The 19967-nt window shown below is 43.1% G+C and overlaps 1 protein-coding gene across 2 annotated transcripts in view; it reads right to left on the bottom strand.

Annotated features, from left to right (window-relative positions):
* The window catches only part of PDK3 (pyruvate dehydrogenase kinase 3), an 80933-nt gene extending 61355 nt beyond the window's left edge, over positions 1-19578 (bottom strand). Inside the window, exon 1 of one of the 2 annotated variants that reach the window (XM_077294664.1) lies at positions 18982-19578. In XM_077294664.1, coding sequence (XP_077150779.1) covers positions 18982-19087 — 106 coding nt within the window. In that variant the 5' untranslated portion in view covers positions 19088-19578. The remainder of the gene's footprint in view (positions 1-18981) is intronic. The other variant, XM_077294663.1, reaches the window with a different exon arrangement.
* Between the last annotated feature and the right edge of the window lie 389 nt (positions 19579-19967).

The raw sequence follows: 19967 nt of genomic DNA, 5'->3' as shown, positions 1-19967 counted from the left end.
TTTTAATGAAATAAACACAGCGGTTGTTGTAATAATTTATTGTTCTCTCAATCCATTAGGAAACCCTCGCTTGGTAAAACAATAAACACACAAGATACATACCTTCTGATGTCAGATCACATCCCACGAAGTAATCCATCTGAAGGGGTTAACTAATATTACAGGCACGAGCTGCGATAAACCACTCGCTGGTGCCTGTAATCCCCGGGTGCTGAAAGGAAAGCTGGATCTGTACTTACATTGAGTTGCGGTGATGCGCCCTCTGGTGGATGTTCTCATGAACTGCAGCCTGGGAACTTTTTCCCACGCTCCAGGTCATATGAGGACATCCACCAGGGGGCGCATCACCGCGACTGAAGGAAATGTAGGTCAATGACCTACATTTCATTCATTCGCCGGGGAATTACAAGCAGGAGCACACCGCTGCATTTAGCAGGGCTCCTGCCTGTAATATTAGTTAACCCCTTCAGATGGATTACATCGTGGGACGTGATCGGACATCAGAAGGTATGTATCTTGTGCGTTTATTATTTTTCCAAGCGAGGGCCTGGAAATGGAATGAGAGAACAATAAATTATTAAAACAACCGGTGTTTATTTCATTAAAATACTTTAAAATCATGTGTGTGGGTTTTTTTTAACCCTTTCAAACAATTGGATTAATAATGGATAGGTGTCATAATTGACGCCTCTCCATTATTAATCTGGCTTAATGTCACCTTACAATAGCAAGGTGGCATTAACCCTTCATTACCCCATATCCCACCGCTACAGGGAGTGGGAAGAGAGTGGCCAAGTGCCAGAATAGGCGCATCTTCCAGATGTGCCTTTTCTGGGGTGGCTGGGGGCAGATGTTTTTAGCCACGGGGGGCCAATAACCATGGACCCTCTCCTGGCTATTAATATCTGCCCTCAGTCACTGGCTTTACCATTCTGGCGGAGAAAATTGCGCAGGAGCCCACGCCAATTTTTTCCGCGATTTAACCCTTTATTTTAGCAGCTACAGCGCTGAAATTTTGCACATACACACTACTAACATTAGTAGTGTGGAATATGCAAAAAAAAGGGGGATATGAGATGGTTTACTGTATGAAAACCATGTCTCATATCCTGTCGGGTTTGTGCAGGAGAAATGAGAAGCCGGCAATTGAATTACCGACTTTTCACTAACACCGCTGCGTATTTCTCGCAAGTCACACTGCTGGTCCGTGTGGAATCCGTATTTTTCTCGCCCCCATAGACTTTCATTAGCGATTTTTTTGCGCAATACGCTGACAAACGCAGCATGCTGCGATTTTGTACGGCCGTAGAAAGCCGTATAATACTGAACCGTAATATACGGCTAATAGGAGCAGCCCCATTGAGAATAATTGTGCCGTATGTTATGCGAGTTTTACGGACGTAGTTTCTGCGCTCTTACGTCCGTAAAACTCGCCAGTGTGACGCCGGCCTCATTGCGCGCACATGTAAGCTGTACAAAACAGCTGACATGTCGCGGCTTTAAGGTGGGCTCACCGCCGGAGCCCACCTTAAAGCAGGGGATCTGCCAGCTGATTTACTATTCCGTCAGCTGGCAGAAAGGGGTTAAACAATACAAGTCATAACTGGTACAGGAGGAGAGATGACCCTGCCCGCGAAGGCTCACAATCTACAATCTACAATCACAATCTGTTACATAAAAGTACTAATTAATTAGTGTAAACTTGGCTAGGTTCAGTTGCCCTAGGCTGCGGTACCATGGCACAGGAGCTAATTGTGTAGCTAACTAAACATGAGAAAAGAAAATGAGAACTACTTGGTAAATGTAGCAAAAGAAATGAAACAGTTCTACAAACACAAGTCCGTGCACTCAGCCCATATTAGTTCTTGTCCAGTAAGCAGACCAAACACACAATAGGAGCCACTCTCTACAGAACGGTGCAGCATTAGCACATTTATCAAAGTAAACTGACTAATGAGTTAGAATGATCGTGTTTTGCAGGTAATTTATACTCACCGGTTAAACAAAGGTGACAATTTCTGCCCTTTTTTTTTTTTTTTTTTTTCTATGAATCCAGGTACAAAATCACAATTGATGGGAACATGAGCCATATTTCAATGGAGAAAAATAATGAAAAAGCACAATGAACAAGCCATCCGAAAACAGACAAATCAATAATACAAAAGCCTGGTTAGATTATTAGAACTTCTAAAGACATGAAAAATCAGAGGAACCGTAGGAGAAATCATGTACATGTGGTCAATCTTGAGGAAGAAGTAATTTTGGACTTGGAAACGAGTGGAATAAACCACTACCTTTTCAACTCATCTACCGGAATATACGGCTCAGTTCATTCAGCAGCGCAGAAACCAGCCACAAAAAACCTTTTCCTTGATAGAAATATGAAGAAAAAAAATATTAGATGCTAAGAGAAAGTCCCTAGGAGACCAGGTCTCGTAAAGAATCCAACTACCTTTCTTATGGTATTAGCCGGTCTTCAGTTTCACATCAAGGTGCAGTAACTTTGCCATCGCCCTTTCATAAATCAGTAACTAGCTGTTCTGAACAAGCTGGCGGAAGGTTTCCTGTAGAAAACAACATGGCAGCTACTAGGAAGAAAGAAGAGACTGTCCAAGGTATTATCTATAAAGAGGTCATGCGAGTCATAAAAAATGGAAAACATCAAGGACACCGTTTACAGTAGGAAAAAGTAAGACAACACTTAAGAATGACCTTGATTGCTACGGCATAGATCACTAATAAAATGTGATCTGATATTTATAAGTTAATTAGTGACAATATATAACTCAACATATAAAACGCAATAGTTAGACAATGAGTAAACCACCACAGTGCACGGAGAAGATGTGAACCTGTTAATGTTAGGACCTGTAGATCTCCAGTTAGAAGAGGCCACCTCCACCAAATGTATACTGCAGCGGCATAGAAGATTTCCACAATGTTGAGAGGGAATTTTGTACCATTCCATATTGACTTTATGCTTTTCAAAACTATTTTTTTTTTTGCAACCAATCTTTTATCTGCTTCAGAAACAAGAGCTGGTGCCTCATAGGAGACCCATAGAGTTCTGCTAAGCAACTAGGCGGTTGCATTTCCCTTGTAAGGGCAAGTTCACACAGGGCATTTCTGCTACTTTTTTTCCTACTTTTTTTGCTGCGTTTTTTTCTGCTAATTTTCAGCTGCTTTTTACAATACCAGCAAAGCCTATGAGATTTCAGAAATCTCATGCACACACATTGGTTTTTTGTGTGATCACCAGTATTTTGTGCTTTGCTGCGTTTTTTGGACATAGAGCATGTCACTTCTTTCAGCATTTTTCACCCACTGACTTGAATGGGTGTTGAAAAACGCAGTAAAAAGGCAGGTACCATTATTTTCTGCGTTTTTGCTGCTGAAAATTCAAGGACATTAGCATGGACAAAGAGGAAAAAAAAAATGCACCAAAGGAATGCACCAAACACACAACAAAAAACACCCCCAAAATGCACCTAAACCTGCGTTTTTGACACAGCTTCTTTCCTGCCAAGAAGATCAGGTTTTGCTGCAGAAAAAAAAAAAAGCAGCAATAACGCCCTGTGTGAACTTACCCTAAATGCGGAGAATATACCAGCCCCAGTTGCAATGGAAATAAAAATATATTTCAGTAATTAAATACCCCCAAAACATCCTTTGTGAAGATTTATAAAAAAAAAGTACGTGTAAAATAATTAAAAAAAAAAAAAAAAAGCTTTGATCAATCCAAATCTTCACTAATCCTGCCTCCATAACACACACACTTGATATAGAAGAATATGTGTTACAGAATGGGGAACAATTCAACCCCTTAGTGACCAAGCTATTTTTGACCTTCATGACCAGGCCAAATTTTGAAATCTGAGTCTGACCACTGTCACTTTATAAACCAATAACTCTTGAATGCTTAAACGGATCCCAGAGATTCTGAGAAAGTCTTTACATGACATGTTGGACTTTATGATAGTGGTAAAATTTATATGATATGACTAGCGCTTATTTGTGAAAATATTGCAATTTTGAAAAAAATTTAAATTATATATCACAATTTTCAAAACTTTCAATCTTTACATCCTTAAACCAGTTACTCATGCTGTACACATTTAATAAATAACATTTCCCATATGTCTACTACCCATGTGTAGTATCAAAAATGTACTCCGATGAATATTCCATAGGACGGCAGTCACACAGATACACGTGATGCACAGTGTCTGGCTTACAGTCTATTGATGACACCCAAACTAGCAGATCAGGCAGGCTGCCCAGCACTATATGAGTACACCCCACAAGACTGATGCCCAAATTCACCCAATTAACACTAAAGAGCCTGGCTGGATCCTACAAAAAGTGGAAAATGTGTAATAAAAAGATGAAAAATAATGTTTAAATTAAATACATTACATGAAGCATTGGTCAATATTTTGGCAAAAAATACACAAGATTGCAACCCACGTCAAGGGTCCTCAAACTTGAAAGACCCAACACTAAAATTAAAAATGGCTAACATAGGACAACATTTTAAAAAAACCCATCACAGATGTTCTACTAGTTCATTAGTAATATGCCCTGGTGTTGGTAAGGGCTGTCCCACACGTCCAGATAATTCCGGTACCGGAATAAATCGGTACCGGAGTTATCCGTGTCCGTGTGCCTGGGAACTCACGGAGGCCATACCTGCGGCACACGTGTGCCGCCCGTATGGCGAGTGGGTACCACACGGAGCGTGTGGTACCCACTCTGCATGGTGCTGAAGCTGCGATTCATATCCTCTCTGCAGTAACGTTTGCTGCAGAGAAAATATGAAGAATAGTGTTAAAAATAAAGATTTAGGTGTCCGCCGTCCCCCCACCCCCTGTGCGCCCCCCCGCTGGTCAGAAAATACTTACCCGGGTCCCCCGTCGGCTGTCGCTCCTTCTTGGTCTTGCCGCGGCTTCTCCTGCATGCGGTCACGTGGGCCCGATCATTTACAGTCATGAATATGTGGCTCCACCTCCCATAGGGGCGGAGCCGACTATTCATGATTGTAATTGATCGGCCCCACGTGACCGCATACAGTAGGAGGCGCGGCCAGACCAGGAAGGAGCGACAGCCGACGGGGGACCCGGATAAGTATTTTCTGACCAGCGGGGGGGCGCACAGGGGGTGGGGGGGGCGGCGGACACCTAAATCTTTATTTTTAACACTATTCTTCATATTTTCTCTATAGCAAACGCTGCTACAGGGAAGATATGAATACCGGCTTCAGCACCATGTGGGGGGGACAGCGCTTACTGTAGCGCTGTCTCCGGCACGCCACACGGACCCCAGACGGAGAACGTCCGTGTGAGGTCCGTGTTTTACGCGGACCCATTGACTCTACTGGGTCCGTGTAAAACGTGCGCTCCCACGAACACTGACATGTCTCCGTGTTTGGCACACGGAGACACGGTCCGCACACGGTCCGCAAAAAATCAATGACATCTGAACAGATGCATTGATTTTTATGGGTCTACGTGTGTCAGTGTCTCCGGTACGTGAGGAAACTGTCACCTCACGTACCGGAGCCACTGACGTGTGAAACCGGCCTAAGGCTGTATCTTTTTCTGCGATGCTTCTTCAGGTACTACACTGGAATTAATGCAAAGTGGAATAAAAAAAATAAAATAAAATTGTACCTCTAAAAATGTTTATTTAGCCCCATTGTTTTCACTCTTGCAAGAGGTAACACCAAAGAGCAGACCCACAGTTTGTTACCCATTTTGTGACGAGTGCCGCGATACTCTACATATAGTCAAAAAAATCTATTTGGACAAACGCCAGGGCTTGGAACTGAAAAAGAAATATTTGAATTTTGGAAACAAATTTGGCTGAAAGATGACGGGCACCACGTCGCATTTGAAGGGCCCCTAAAAAGTTGCCTAAACAGCAGAAACCCCCCACAACTGACCCCATTTTGTAAACTACCCCCTCAAGAATTTTATCCAAGCGTACAGTGAGGATATTGAACCCCCAGGTACCACACAGAATTTGGTAACATTAAGTCATATTGAAAATGTTCTTTTTTTTTTTTTTCCCCCACAAAAATCTTGCTATTTTTCACTTTAACAAGAGGTAAAACCTACTTTCTTATGAGTCCAGCGATACTCCACATGCAGTCAAAAACTTGTGTTTGAATAAATGGCAGGGCTTGGAAAGGATGGGATACAATTCCAATTTTGGAACACAAATTGGCTTTGTTTGGAATAGACGCTCATATTTGCAGAGCCTATGTGAGTCAAGAACAACAGAAATCTCCATAAATATCGTTTTTGTAAATTATACCCTGTAATGTATTTATCTAGGGAGATAGTGAGTAGTTTGATACCACAATTTTGTTTGCAGTTGATGCAACACAAGTTTGAAAATTTACAATTCATATTTTTTCCACTGTCACGTTTAAGAATTTTTTTGTACGTTCTGAGGAAAACACCTCAAATCAAATTTTATTGCACTAGTTTTTCAGTGTTTAGAAATACATCCAATTTGGCACCAATGTGAGTACTGGGCACATGGCTGTGCCTATAATAATACTTGGTACACCATTTGGCCTTTAGGGTAAAATTCAAGGAATTCCAGGACCCATCCAAAGCTTTCAGAGACATTGAGGTACTGAAGAAGAAAATCCTTCTAGGAATTATTACTCACAGAGGGAGGCATGCCCCTAAAAACACATTGGCTGATTATAAAACGTGGTCTTGCTAACAAAACAGTTGTCCCGCAATTGCGTATATTGTAACAGGCAGAATAAACTGTACTGGAACGAAGGTCAAAATGTCGAGGAAAATGCAGCCAACTATGTGGCAAAACCGAGTTTGTTCCAAAGATGAAAGAACACCAGCAGGGCTAGAATGGCAGACACTTTCAGAGACTTGTCATACAACGTCTGTTTAGCTCCATCAATCCCTATATGAGAGACAAATGTGCCAATAGACGTGGTACACCATAGCAAGCTCCTGCCCGCCAAGGTCAGAACCGCTATATGCACAAAACAACCAATCCCCTCCAGAATCTTGAAAGTATTGTCTGGTACAGAAGGTTCGGCAAGAACCATGCAGTAAAGTCCCTAGGGTATAAGTACAGAACAGCCTTATTAGAGATCGTCCAAAAAAATGATCATGCCAGTATCAACAATATAAATATATAAGTAACAGAAATAAAAACTACATTTTTGTGTAGCAAGACATAATCGTAAAAACAGTCAAACGACAACAAATGGTAAAAAATGTTTGAGTAATCAAGTCCTCGAATTGTCAGATGGCCTGACTTTCTTTTTCCAAGAACATTGGTGGAGACCACATTCTGGAGTATACAGACGTGGGCATGTGGATGAGAATTTTTCTGAATAATAGTTTAGTATGTGAGTGATCAAAGTCCTGGAATTGTGAACTGAGGGAAACGTTTTTTACCGATAAAAATATTTTTATTACATGTCCAATAAAAATTACTCTCTACTGGGGCTCATTAAACAGTGAAGGGGAAACTGTGGAACATGGTCCTGCCTCTAACGCTTCAGCAGTGATGGCCGACTCCACTAACTAGTTGTCGGATCCCGTGGAGGAAGAGCCGTCGTCACTGCTCTGTTTCAGGAGGCAGATTCCACTTCACTCTAAGAACAAAGCATGCAAGTTTGCTCTTCAGTAAACGGTCTGCAGGACATTATTTTATTTTTTATATGAATGCCTATAAAAAAAAAAACCTAATCTAACACTACTAGAGCTAAAACTAATTACCGTAACTGTAGTATTTTTTTTTTATTTTTTTTTAAGCTACAGTTGTGTGAAAGTTTTTGCCCCCTTCCATTATTTTGCATATTTGTCACTTAGGCTACTTTCACACTTCCATCTTTAGGGATACGTCGCAATGCGTCGTTTCGAGAAAGAACGCATCCTGCTAAGTTGCCCGCAGGATGCGTTTTTTCTCCATAGACTTGCATTAGCGACGCATGGCCACACTTCGCATCCGTAGTTCAATGTAACTTTTTTTGTGCGTCGGGTCCGCCATTTCCGATCGCGCATGCGCTGCCGAAACTCTGCCCCCTCCTCCCCGGAACTCACAATGGGCAGCGGATGCATTGTAAAACTGCATCCGCTGCCCACGTTGTGCTACATTTAGCACAACGTCCGTCGGTACGTCGGGCCGACGGTTTGCGACGGCCCCGTACCGACGGATGTGTGAAAGTAGCCTTAAGTGTTTCAGATCATCAAACAAATTTAAAAAGAGATAAAGATAAACATGTAAATATAATATGCAGCTTTTAAATGAAGATCTTATTAGGGAAAAAAAAAAAAAAAAAACTTACAGGACCCTGTGTGAAAAAGTGATCCCCCATTAATGAAAATGTGGAAGGGAAAAAAAAAAATGAACATTAACTTTTTTACAAAAATGTGACTTAACATCATGAAAATTTAAAAAATTCTATGTAAACAGGAGAAAATGAAGAGTTCAATTTAAGTTAATTTGGGCGCACGGCAAGGCTTGGAAGGGAAGGAGCGCCATTTGATGTTTGAATGCAAAATTTGCTGGAATCATTAGCGGAAGCCATGTTGCGTTTGGAGAGACTCTGATGTGCCTAAACAGTGGAAACCCCACAACTGACCCCATTTTGGAAACTAGATTTTAGATTTTCACATGGGGAAATTTGTAAAATGGCACCAAAATTTGTCCCACAATTTCTGCTGAATGTAGTAATACCTCATATGTGGCTGTACAGTATTGCTTAGCCACACGGTGAGACTATTTGCATCCTGGAGCGCAGATTTTTTAGATTGTGAATGCCATGTCACATTTGAAGAGTCCCTGACATGCCAAAATAGCAGAAACCCCACAGGTAATCTCATCTTGAGGAATTCATCTCGGGATGTTGTGAGCATTTTTAACCCTTAGGCGATTCACAGAATTGTATAATATTTGGCTGAGTCAATGGAAAAAAAAAATCATTTTTTTTCCATTAAAATGTTGCTTTAGCCTCAAGTTTTCAATTTTCAAAAGTGACTACAGGAAAAAAAATAATAAAAAAAATGGACCATTCTATTTATTACGTAATTTCTCCTGAGTATACCAATACCTCATATGTGGTGAAAAACTACTTTTGAAGCACAGTGCAGATCTCAGAAGGGAAGGAGCGCCATATTGGAGTTCAGATTATACTGGAATGGCTAAGGCTGCCATGTCACACTGGCGGAGCCCCAGAGAAGCCAGAACAGCAGAAACCCCCCATAAGATACACCATTTTACAAACTACACTCCTCAACGAATTCATCTAGAGGTGCAGAGAGCATGTTGACACCACAAGTGTCTTTCAGAATTTTATACCATTGAGCAGCGAAAAATAATTACCGTACATTTTTACCACTAAAATGTCGTTTTAGCCCCAAGTTTTTAATAGATATAAATAAGGCCTAATAGGAAAAAAATGGTTCTCTCAGCTTCTTGTGTAATCTACCCTACATGTAGTCAGGCAGAGTGGCACAGCTCAGAAGGGAAGGAAGGAGCGTCATATTATAGCTCTGTTATGGTTTGTGGGTGTCTTGGCCCACTGAGAGAGACCCTGAGTTGCCAGAACCCCTCACCATAAGTGACTCCATTTTACAAACTATACCCCTCAATGAATTATTTTAGGTTTGCAGTGATCATACTAACTCCACGGGTGTCACAGAATTTTATACTGTTGGGCAGTGAAGAAAAACAAACAAACAAAAAAAAAAACGACCTTTTTACCACCAAAAAAAAAAAAAAATTGTTTTAGCCACAGAGTTTACATTTTTCACATGGGAAAATGGGTAAAAATGGCACCAAAATTTGTCACACAGTGTCTGCCGAATGTAGCAATACCCCCACTGTACAGTACTGCTTAGCCACACTACACAGCATTATACCAGTCAGTGCTGCACTGACAGAAGCTTCCTAGACCATGCTCCTGGCATCGTCCAAGCAGGCCACCATCACTGCAAGAGGTCGCCATGACAACAATCGGGTCCTCGTGATGATGTCGATCAGATGGGAGAGGGAGCCCCTCCCTCTTCTAGCGTTTTAAATGCTGTGATTGATATTGATCTATGCATTTGGGGGGTTAAGCAGCCAGGGACGGTGCAGGCGCCTCTCCTGGCTGTGACAACTGGGGCTTGGCTATCATGTAAGCTGCAATCGTGCTGGAACAGGTCCTGTGCCATGCACAATCGCCACGACATAACTATATGTCAAAGGTCGGGAACACCTACCCGACCATGTTGTATAGGCATTAGTGATGAGCAAACGTGCTCGGATAACGTGTTATCCGAACATGCTAGTGCAGCGCCCCAGAGTCCTGATCGTTGCAGTAATGTCGCTCTTCCACCAGGGGGAGTGATGTTACGTCTGATTGTACTAAAGGAGTTCACCTGACCAGGTATCACAGTCACACACTACACTTCACACTCCAGTCCACCAGGGGGAGCAAAGGTTCTATGTACTAGGCCACTCCTCACAGATGGGTAAAACTGGTGGGTTGGATAGGAAGTTAGACAGCAGCTGCCTGGATTAGACCCAGAGAGGACCTGTCAGGCAGACAGGGGGAGAAGGAGGAACATCTGAGCTGCAGACAGAGGGTCCCTGTCAGGGGTGGGATCCTGACAGAGGCCAAGCACAAGATAGAACGTTACGGAGCTGCGCCTGCACTTCATTGCGGCAGCATCCTAAGAAAGGACACGAAGCGAAGTATATTGTGGAGACTGAGAAACGAGATCACAGCACAAGGAGATCACACCGGGAGGAGTCTTGCCTTAAGACCGGCAACATCCTTCTGAGGCGCGTAGCTGGTGGCCGGAACACCAAGGGAGTAATAGGCTCTACGCATTACTTCAGAAACCGGCAGGACAGTTAATTCCAAGTTGGCTGCCCGACCTTAATACCTATGAAGACACGGAGGCAAATTGTGGGAGAGGGACGTCTTTAGAGTCCCTATAAAATAGCTCCAGGCCTACCCCATCATACGGGTTGTCCTATCCATATCATCTGGGGGACAGAGAGAGAACATCAGAAACATCCACGAAAGTTGTGAGGACTATCCAGTGGTGCTCAGCAGGGAGGTACTACAACACACAGGCGCTAGTAGGAAGGCTACTGATTTCCACCTGCAAAGGGAACTCTGGATGTGCCTTCGGACCGGCCGGATTCAGCCAGCCCTGTGAACAGTACTCTGGACTGTGGACGCTGAAGTCTTCAGTAAAAGGTAAAGAGACTGCAACTTTTGTGTCCTCGTTATTCCTTGCGCCTTACGACATCCACCATCACCACCTACACATCTGGGAAGCCCTGGGGATATACTTCACCTGTGGGAAGGTATACCATCTGGCTGCCATTCCATCACCCCAGCGGACCCCTTGCAGCGTCGGTCACCCTGACCGAATACCACAGGTGGCGTCACAAACACCATACAAACAACTACACCTTTAATTGGGCGCCCCTCAGAAGGGCCACGGACCGGGTCGGGCCACCGTGACATCCCCAGAACTGAGAGACAGACCCGGTACCGAGTACTTCACTGCCCTTACGCGTGGGGGCGCTCCACTTGTGTGTTGTCCAGGTATCTTGGGCGTGCTTGGATAATACGCTCAAGTCCCTACGGCTACGTTTTGAAGCTGTTAGACAGGGGGCAACAGCCACAGGGATTTGAACATATTATCCGAGCACGTCCAAGATACCCGGATAACACCCGAGCACATTCGCTCATCACTAATAAGTATATCAAAAGGTCGTGAAGGGATAGAGAGGACCTTCCACTAAATTTTTCATGTTGAACTGAGCACAATATAATAATTATTAATTAAGAATTTTATTTTGGCTGGGGGCATGTACTTCTCCCAGTATAATGCTGACCAATCATAGGCAGGCAACAATGCACAGTAGAAAAAGATCACACCCCCATAACAGCTTAGAGTAGGTTATTCAGGGTATGAAATGTGATGATACAGCCCTAATTTCCAGGTCTAACCTCCCACATAATTAGAAAGTGCTGGGAGTAGAGCACAGGTGACTGGCATCTTTAAGATAAGGTCATATGAGCAGGTTGTCACTATGTTTCACACAGCAGCAGCCTGATCTGCTCTCTCTCTCTCTGCACAGCTATTACGAGTTGCTGTGAACACAAAATACGCAAGTGTGATAAAAAAAAAAAAAGAAAGGTATACACATGGCCGTATAAATAAAAATACGTAGCTTTATTTCACATCCTTAAAAAAAAAAAAAAAAAAAAAAAAAGATGTATCCAGACAATTAAAAAACAAAACAAACGTGCCCATTCTGATGCGCGTTTCTGGCCAAAGCCCTTAGTCATAAAATGTGGCATGATACCAGCGGAAGAACTACATAAAAGGGTTGAACTTATGTGACATCACAACATACATTAGCATATAATACATATCCATGAAAAAAAAACAACTGAAAAATAACAGAATATATACAGGACTACATATTTACAACGACACATGGAAGCTATGCAGAAAGAAATACAGGGGAAATAGCAAATAAGCGACAATGGGGAAAGTAGATAAGTGAAATTCGCAAAAGTATATTTCTAGATCAAAAAACAGGATGAAACAGCGTGCAATTTTCCACTAGCCATAATTGAGGCGAGACATATCTGGCAAATGCGGCCTTTGGGGAAATATAAAAAAAAAAAAAAAAAGAATATAAACATAACTTTAAAAAAAAAAAAAAAAATGCATTTTTAGAAGTGGGAAAAATAAATTATTAAATCCATAATATAAACATCACAATTTGAATTGAAGTGCTTTGGCCAGAAACGCGCATCAGAATAGGCACAGGTTTTTTTTTGTTTTTTTTAAATTGTCTGGACCACCCGTTTTTAACCATGTGAAATAAAGGTACATATTTTTTTATTCAAACGGCCATATGGATCCTTCTCTTTCTTTCTTTGTCAATTTTCCATGGTATTGAATCCATGCTGTGTTAACAAGGAGCAACGCTACATTTACCACACGCTGAGGATTTTCCAAATATATATATATATTTTTTTTAACACACAAGTGTGATACTGACACCTTTGAGCTCTCATCAACAGACGATAGCCAGTGTGGATGAAGGTGAAGTACAATAGAGAAGACAATGCTATGAAAAGAAGGAGGTCTGATAGAAGGGCTTGTAGTGTGACATAGCTGAACTCAGCTGTGCTTCCCCTCTCCCCACTCTGGGCCTTATCTGAAGGGTGTTAGTCATCTGCACTCTGCTCCCACCACTTTCTAATCATGCAGATCACAGTTTTAGGACTATATCTCACACACTGAGAAGCCTGCTCCAAGACATACTCTTTTTCCATTGTTTTGCTGCCTGCTTATGACGACTGGGCAACGTCATACAATGAGAAGTGTACATCCATAGTGAAAATCATCTGATCACTTATGTTAAGTCAAAGTGCGTGTTAAATTGGTTTTCTAGCCCAAACATATTATATATATATACAGTCATGGCCAAAAGTATTCACACCCCTGCAATTCTGTCAGATAATACTCAATTTCTTCCTGAAAATGATTGCAAACACATTCTTTGGTATTATTATCTTCATTTAATTTGTCTTAAATGAAAAAAACACAAAAGAGAATGAAGCAAAAAGCAAAACATTGATCATTTCACACAAAACTCCAAAAATGGGCCAGACAAAAGTATTGGCACCCTCAGCCTAATACTTGGTTGCACAACCTTTAGCCAAAATAACTGCGACCAACCGCTTCCGGTAACCATCAATGGGTTTCTTACAATGCTCTGCTGGAATTTTAGACCATTCTTCTTTGTCAAAATGCTCCAGGTCCCTGATATTTGAAGGGTGTTTTCTCCAAACTTCCATTTTTAGATCTCTCCACAGGTGTTCTATGGGATTCAGGTCTGGACTCATTGCTGGCCACCTTAGAAGTCTCCAGTGCTTTCTCTCAAACCATTTTCTAGTGCTTTTTGAAGTGTGTTTTGGGTCATTGTCCTGCTGGAAGACCCATGACCTCTGAGGGAGACCCAGCTTTCTCACACTGGGCCCTACATTATGCTGCAAAATTTGTTGGTAGTCTTCAGACTTCATAATGCCATGCACACGGTCAAGCAGTCCAGTGCCAGAGGCAGCAAAGCAACCCCAAAACATCAGGGAACCTCCGCCATATTTGACTGTAGGGACCGTGTTCTTTTCTTTGAATGCCTCTTTTTTTCTCCTGTAAACTCTATGTTGATGCCTTTGCCCAAAAAGCTCTACTTTTGTCTCATCTGACCAGAGACCATTCTTCCAAAACGTTTTAGGCTTTTTCAGGTAAGTTTTGGCAAACTCCAGCCTGGCTTTTTTATGTCTCAGGGTAAGAAGTGGGGTCTTCCTGGGTCTCCTACCATACAGTCCCTTTTCATTCAGACGCCGACGGATAGTAAGGGTTGACACTGCTGTACCCTCGGACTGCAGGGCAGCTTGAACTTGTTTGGATGTTAGTTGAGGTTTTTTATCCAACATCCGCACAATCTTGCGTTGAAATCTCTTGTCAATTTTTCTTTTCCGTCCACATCTAGGGAGGTAGCCACAGTGCCATGGGCTTTAAACTTCTTGATGACACTGCACACGGTAGACACAGGAACATTCAGGTCTTTGGAGATGGACTTGTAGCCTTGAGATTGCTCCTGCTTCCTCACAATTTGGTTTCTCAAGTCCTCAGACAGTTCTTTGGTCTTCTTTCTTTTCTCCATGCTCAATGTGGTACACACAAGGACACAGGACAGAGGTTGAGTCAACTTTAATCCATGTCAACTGGCTGCAAGTGTGATTTAGTTATTGCCAACACCTGTTAGGTGCCACAGGTAAGTTACAGGTGCTGTTAACTACACAAATTAGAGAAGCATCACATGATTTTTCGAACAGTGCCAATACTTTTGTCCACCCCTTTTTTTTATGTTTGTTGTGGAATTATATCCAATTTGGCTTTAGAACACTTCTTTTTGTGTTTTTTCATTTAAGACAAATTAAATGAAGATAATAATACCAGAGAATTTGTGTTTGCAATCATTTTCAGGAAGAAACTGAGTATTATCTGACAGAATTGCAGGGGTGTGAATACTTTTGGCCATGACTATATGTGTATATATAATATATATATATATATATATATATTTTTTTTTTTTTTTTTTGTGAAGATTCATTTTCATACAGCAGAAGGGAGCATGCTCTCACATTGCCAACTTCAATATCTGTGCTGTAACCATTACCAACCATGAGAAGTCTCCTTTAGTTGTGAAAACCTCTATAAATGTCATTGTGAGCTTCTGTATTATCTTTCTATATTTTTTATTCCATCTCATTCTTATATTGCTGGTTTGAGTGGATAAAGATGGTCAAGGTATTAGTACTTTGAAAAACAGCAGTGTAAATATTAAAACTTAGTAAACTTTTCCTCTAATTCTACAGTGATTAAATTTGCTCAGATCTAAAATATTCTGCTACTTCAGCAAAGCCTCAGAAATTATAATAATGTCTAGCTCATGATTTTACGAGCGATGGTACAGTCATGCTGCGTCTTTGGAAGGTGAAGAAAAGAGGAAGAGCGCTAGCTGAGTCATCCTGAGGAGTCAAAAAAATACTCCAGAAAATCTGAACTTTGTAAAATGTGAATCGTGCCGAGATCACAGTAGACGTGTAGTAATGACATCTGGGGCATCACGAGCATCATCGATGGAGTCTGAATGTGGAAGCAGCAGGAGGATGTGACTAACCCAGTGACCTTGGAGTAACCAAGAGCAAGAAGATGGTGATCGAAGATGTCTATGACGGTCACGCAGTCCTGACTTACTAGCTCCTTTGTAATTCCGATGGACAGGTCATTTTCTGGTTGCCCAGTTTACGCTGCTGAGACAACTATACAGACTAATTATTTAGTTGTCCTAATACCAGAGAAGCCTCACACATGGTCAGGAGGTGATCAGGAAAGGTAGCAGGATCCTGAGTGCGGGATCTCGGATGCTGTAATATCAGTCTTGTAAATATGCTTTTGTAGATATTTCCGGCAGAGCCTCACTTTACCAGCACTGTCTGGATGACGATAGTAAAGTGCGAGGCCTCAAGCCCTGGTCATTAATATGGCTCCTGCTTGTATGCAGCCATAGTAGGGCTCAGATGCACTGGAGGTATACTGTAGAATACATGCCATGTCTTATGCCCAATGTAACGCGGTGTTCTCCTCCACTAGCAGCTACAATGTCAGTGCCCGCCAGATACTGTACATAGAGGGCACACAGCTCCACTCCACAGGATCTGTGGTTTTGATCTAATTTCCTTTGACCTTTTTGTAGGACTTAGGAACTGTGAACACAATGTGGCGGAAGGGGGGGGGGGGGGGGTGAAGATATAGTAAAAACTTCTATCTTTGTTGCTTATTACAACCAATCATAGAGCAGCCCCTATTTTACCAGAACTGTTTTAAAAACAAATGGAAGCCGAGCTTTAGCTGCTTTGAGCAACAAAGAGTTTTGATAGAATCATAGAATGTTAGAATTGGAAGGGACCTCCGGGGTCATCGTGTCCAACCCCCTGCTCAATGCAGGATTCACTAAACCATCTCAGACAGTTGTCTGTCCAGCCTCTGTTTGATATCTTCCATTGTAGGAGAACTCACCACCTCTCCTGGCAGCCTGTTCTACTCATTGATCATCCTCACTGTCTAAAAGTTTTTTTAATATCTAATCTGTATCTTCTCCCTTTCAGTTTCATCCCATTGCTTCTCGTGTTTCCATGTGGAAAAGAGAATAAGGATGATCCCTCTACACTGTGACAGCCCCTCAGATATTTGTAGACAGCTATTAAGTCTCCTCATCTAGCAAGGAGAAGGCCCAGTCGTGCAGCCATCACATCCCTACAGTGTCATGTGACCGCATTATCCATGTGCTCAAGCAAATGCAGTTGCTGATCCAGACCACGTCGTAGATGGATAATTTGCGGAATTAGGTCTTGTGACCTCAGCAACTCTAATGAGCAGGTAAATACTACTTGTGGCAGGGATACCATGCATCAATAACAGAGCAATTATTTCTTTATATAGCTAAAGGGAATCTGTCACCAGGTATTTCCACCTACTCCTAGAGCAGGATAAAGTAGAGACAGAGACTAATTCTAGTGATGTGTCACTTACTGGGCTGCAAGCTATAGCATTTTATTGGAAGATTATCACTAGAGGGCTAGCAAGTCTGCTGCCACATAGCACAACCCTGCCCACACCCTTCATTGGCAGCTTTCTGCCTATGCACAGTGTACACAGAAAGCTGCCAATCAGTGATGTGCCCGGGGTTTATAGAGAGCTCAGAGAATTGACAGATCTGTAGCACATAACAAATCTGTAGATTTTAACAAGACTGAGGATAGCAGTCCAGCAAGTGACAAATCGCTGGAATCAGGGTCTTTGCCCCTATATCATACTACTTTCAGAGTGCAGTAGCAAAACCCTGCTGACATATTCCCTTTGAAGGGGTTGTACACTACTAGGACAACCCCTTCTTGATCTAAATGTTTGGCCACCATAAAATAATAAAGCCTATACTGAGCCCTTGATGGCGCCGTTCCTGCGGTGTTAACCCTCAAACTCTCAGAGCTCCAATGCTGCTGTTGTAACACGTGACGCCAGTACCCAATCAGCACCAGCGTCACTGTCCCCGCCTGCGGACAAATTGAACAGGAAGAGGAAATTCGGACTGCTGCGGATATCGGACTTCCTCTTCCTGCTCAATTCGACAGGAGGCGGGGACAGTGACGCTGATTGGGTGACGGCGTCACGACAACAGCACGGGAACCCTGGGAGATGGAGTGCCGACACCGGTGGAGAGTATAGACTTTATGTTAAAGGGGACCAAGCGAGGGGTGTGAGAAGTTGTCCAGAAGAGGACAACTATGTTAGTTAATATAAAGTAAAAAAAAAGTGCTGAGAAGCTCCAAGCGTCACAGGTAAGCCTTTAAGGGCCAGTAACCATTTCTTGGCTTTCACCATACAACACTGTTTTCATGTTTTGTGTAAATTGCCCGAGTTTAGCTGTGGCTTATCTGGAACTGCTCTCTATAAGCGCCGAGCCCTCATTTCCGGGCAGGTCCTGGATCCCTTGTATCCCCCTCAGCAGACCAGGTGAAGGTTTCTGCAGTTTATGAAGCACGTAAGAACAAGGAACTTTGTGTTAATTATTTTCATGGATTCCGTGAAGTGTGAAGGATTTGTGGAGGGCCGGCCGATTCCAGGACTTGTCACATCAGCCTCTGCAGGAACATCTCAAAGGTTAAAAAAAAAAAAAAAATTGCGTGTTCCGATATTTAATGGCTTTTCTTGTGTGACCGGCGCTGTGATTTCAATCCGCAACCAGACTTTCTCCTGCGCTCCTGATATGTTTTATTTGCATATTTTACACTTGAATGATATGAAAACTCCGCACACGACTACGAATAAAGCCACGTGCCAGGAAGTAAAAAACAGACCAGCTCTACGTAAGACGACATTGGGATTCACATAACCCTCCACCGCCCCAAAACAACAAACCTGCAGAGCGGAAAATGCACCAACAACCCGGCAGGTAACCGAACTTACCGGACAGACGCAGAGAATAATATATATATATATATATATATATATATATATATATATATATATATATATATATATATATATATATATATATATATATATATATATATATATATATGGGGGGCCTTGTGCAGCTTCTCATTGGCCGATCTCAGACCTTAATTCTAAAAGTAAAGTCAGCTGGGTTCTCCATAGGCGGACTGATGGGACCGGACCACTGATGGGACCGCACACCTGCCCCCGTACTCAGCACCCTGGGACCACTGGCAATAGCGGAGCATTCACTGCATCCTATGGGTGGGAGACATCCACCTGCACTGGAGGATGTGGGATCTGCTCGCTATGACGTCATCACACCCGACATCACACATCTACTCACCGAAATCCAGGAACTGCTTGATGGAGAGCGGGGAGGGGGAGAACTTGGAGTAGTACTCGATCTGACTGGGGACGGTGCTCTTCAGCAGGGTCACACACAGCCTCATGATGGTGGCGCGGACCGCAGCAGGGATGCCGGCGCCGCCAGCTGTCACATAGTCAGGAGCGCAGGATGGACAGCGCCGATGCTGACTGCGCCCCCCGCACAACGCCGGCCACTAATAAGAAGCCGAAGGCCAGCGATCACTGGAGCCCGCCCACCCAGCGGCAGAGGCCTGGACACGCCCCCATGACCGCGCGTGCCCGCACACAGCACGTTCTGGTGGCATCCCTGCATGAGGAGACAAAGCGCGGCCACTGCCGGCAGGAATGGGGCGTGTCAGCGACTCAGTCCCCGCCCCCCAATGCTTCTTCCTGGTTCCTGATTGGTAAGGTGTGAAAGCCGTTTTTCTCATTCACGAAGGTTGTGCAGGTAAACAGTGGGCGGGGCGCTCTGACGTCACCCGGGAACTGGAGAACCTCGGACGTGTAGTGAGCGATGTCCTGGGAAGGGAGCTGCCAGCTGATGACGTCACGGTGCTGCCTGCTGATGACGTCACGGTGCTGCCTGCTGATGACGTCACGGTGCTGACGGTGGTTTCTTAGGCTGCAATGGTTTTTTCTGTTCTTACAGGTCTAACAGAAATCACAATAAAATACAATGCAGAGAGCCCTGATGGTACTACACTACAAAACTGATAAACCTGGCACAAAAATGGGCATCAAAGGGCGGTATTGAAAGGGTTAGGTGACTTTTGGCCACTGAGCTCACAGTCTGCAGACACACAGGCAGTGATGCCCACGTCTAACTCCAGGCGCTCCAGCCGGGCCCGAATGGGTTCTGGGCATCAAAGTGGGCAAATAGCAATTTATCATAGATTTTTGTAAGTTACAGGTGGTTTTAAAGGGTTAAATCACCTTGGGCCAATGATCTCACGGCACCAGCAC

This window comes from Ranitomeya variabilis, chromosome 3 (assembly GCF_051348905.1).
Source record: "Ranitomeya variabilis isolate aRanVar5 chromosome 3, aRanVar5.hap1, whole genome shotgun sequence".
Lineage (NCBI taxonomy): Eukaryota > Metazoa > Chordata > Amphibia > Anura > Dendrobatidae > Ranitomeya > Ranitomeya variabilis.
This window is presented reverse-complemented; position numbering and strand designations above follow the sequence as displayed.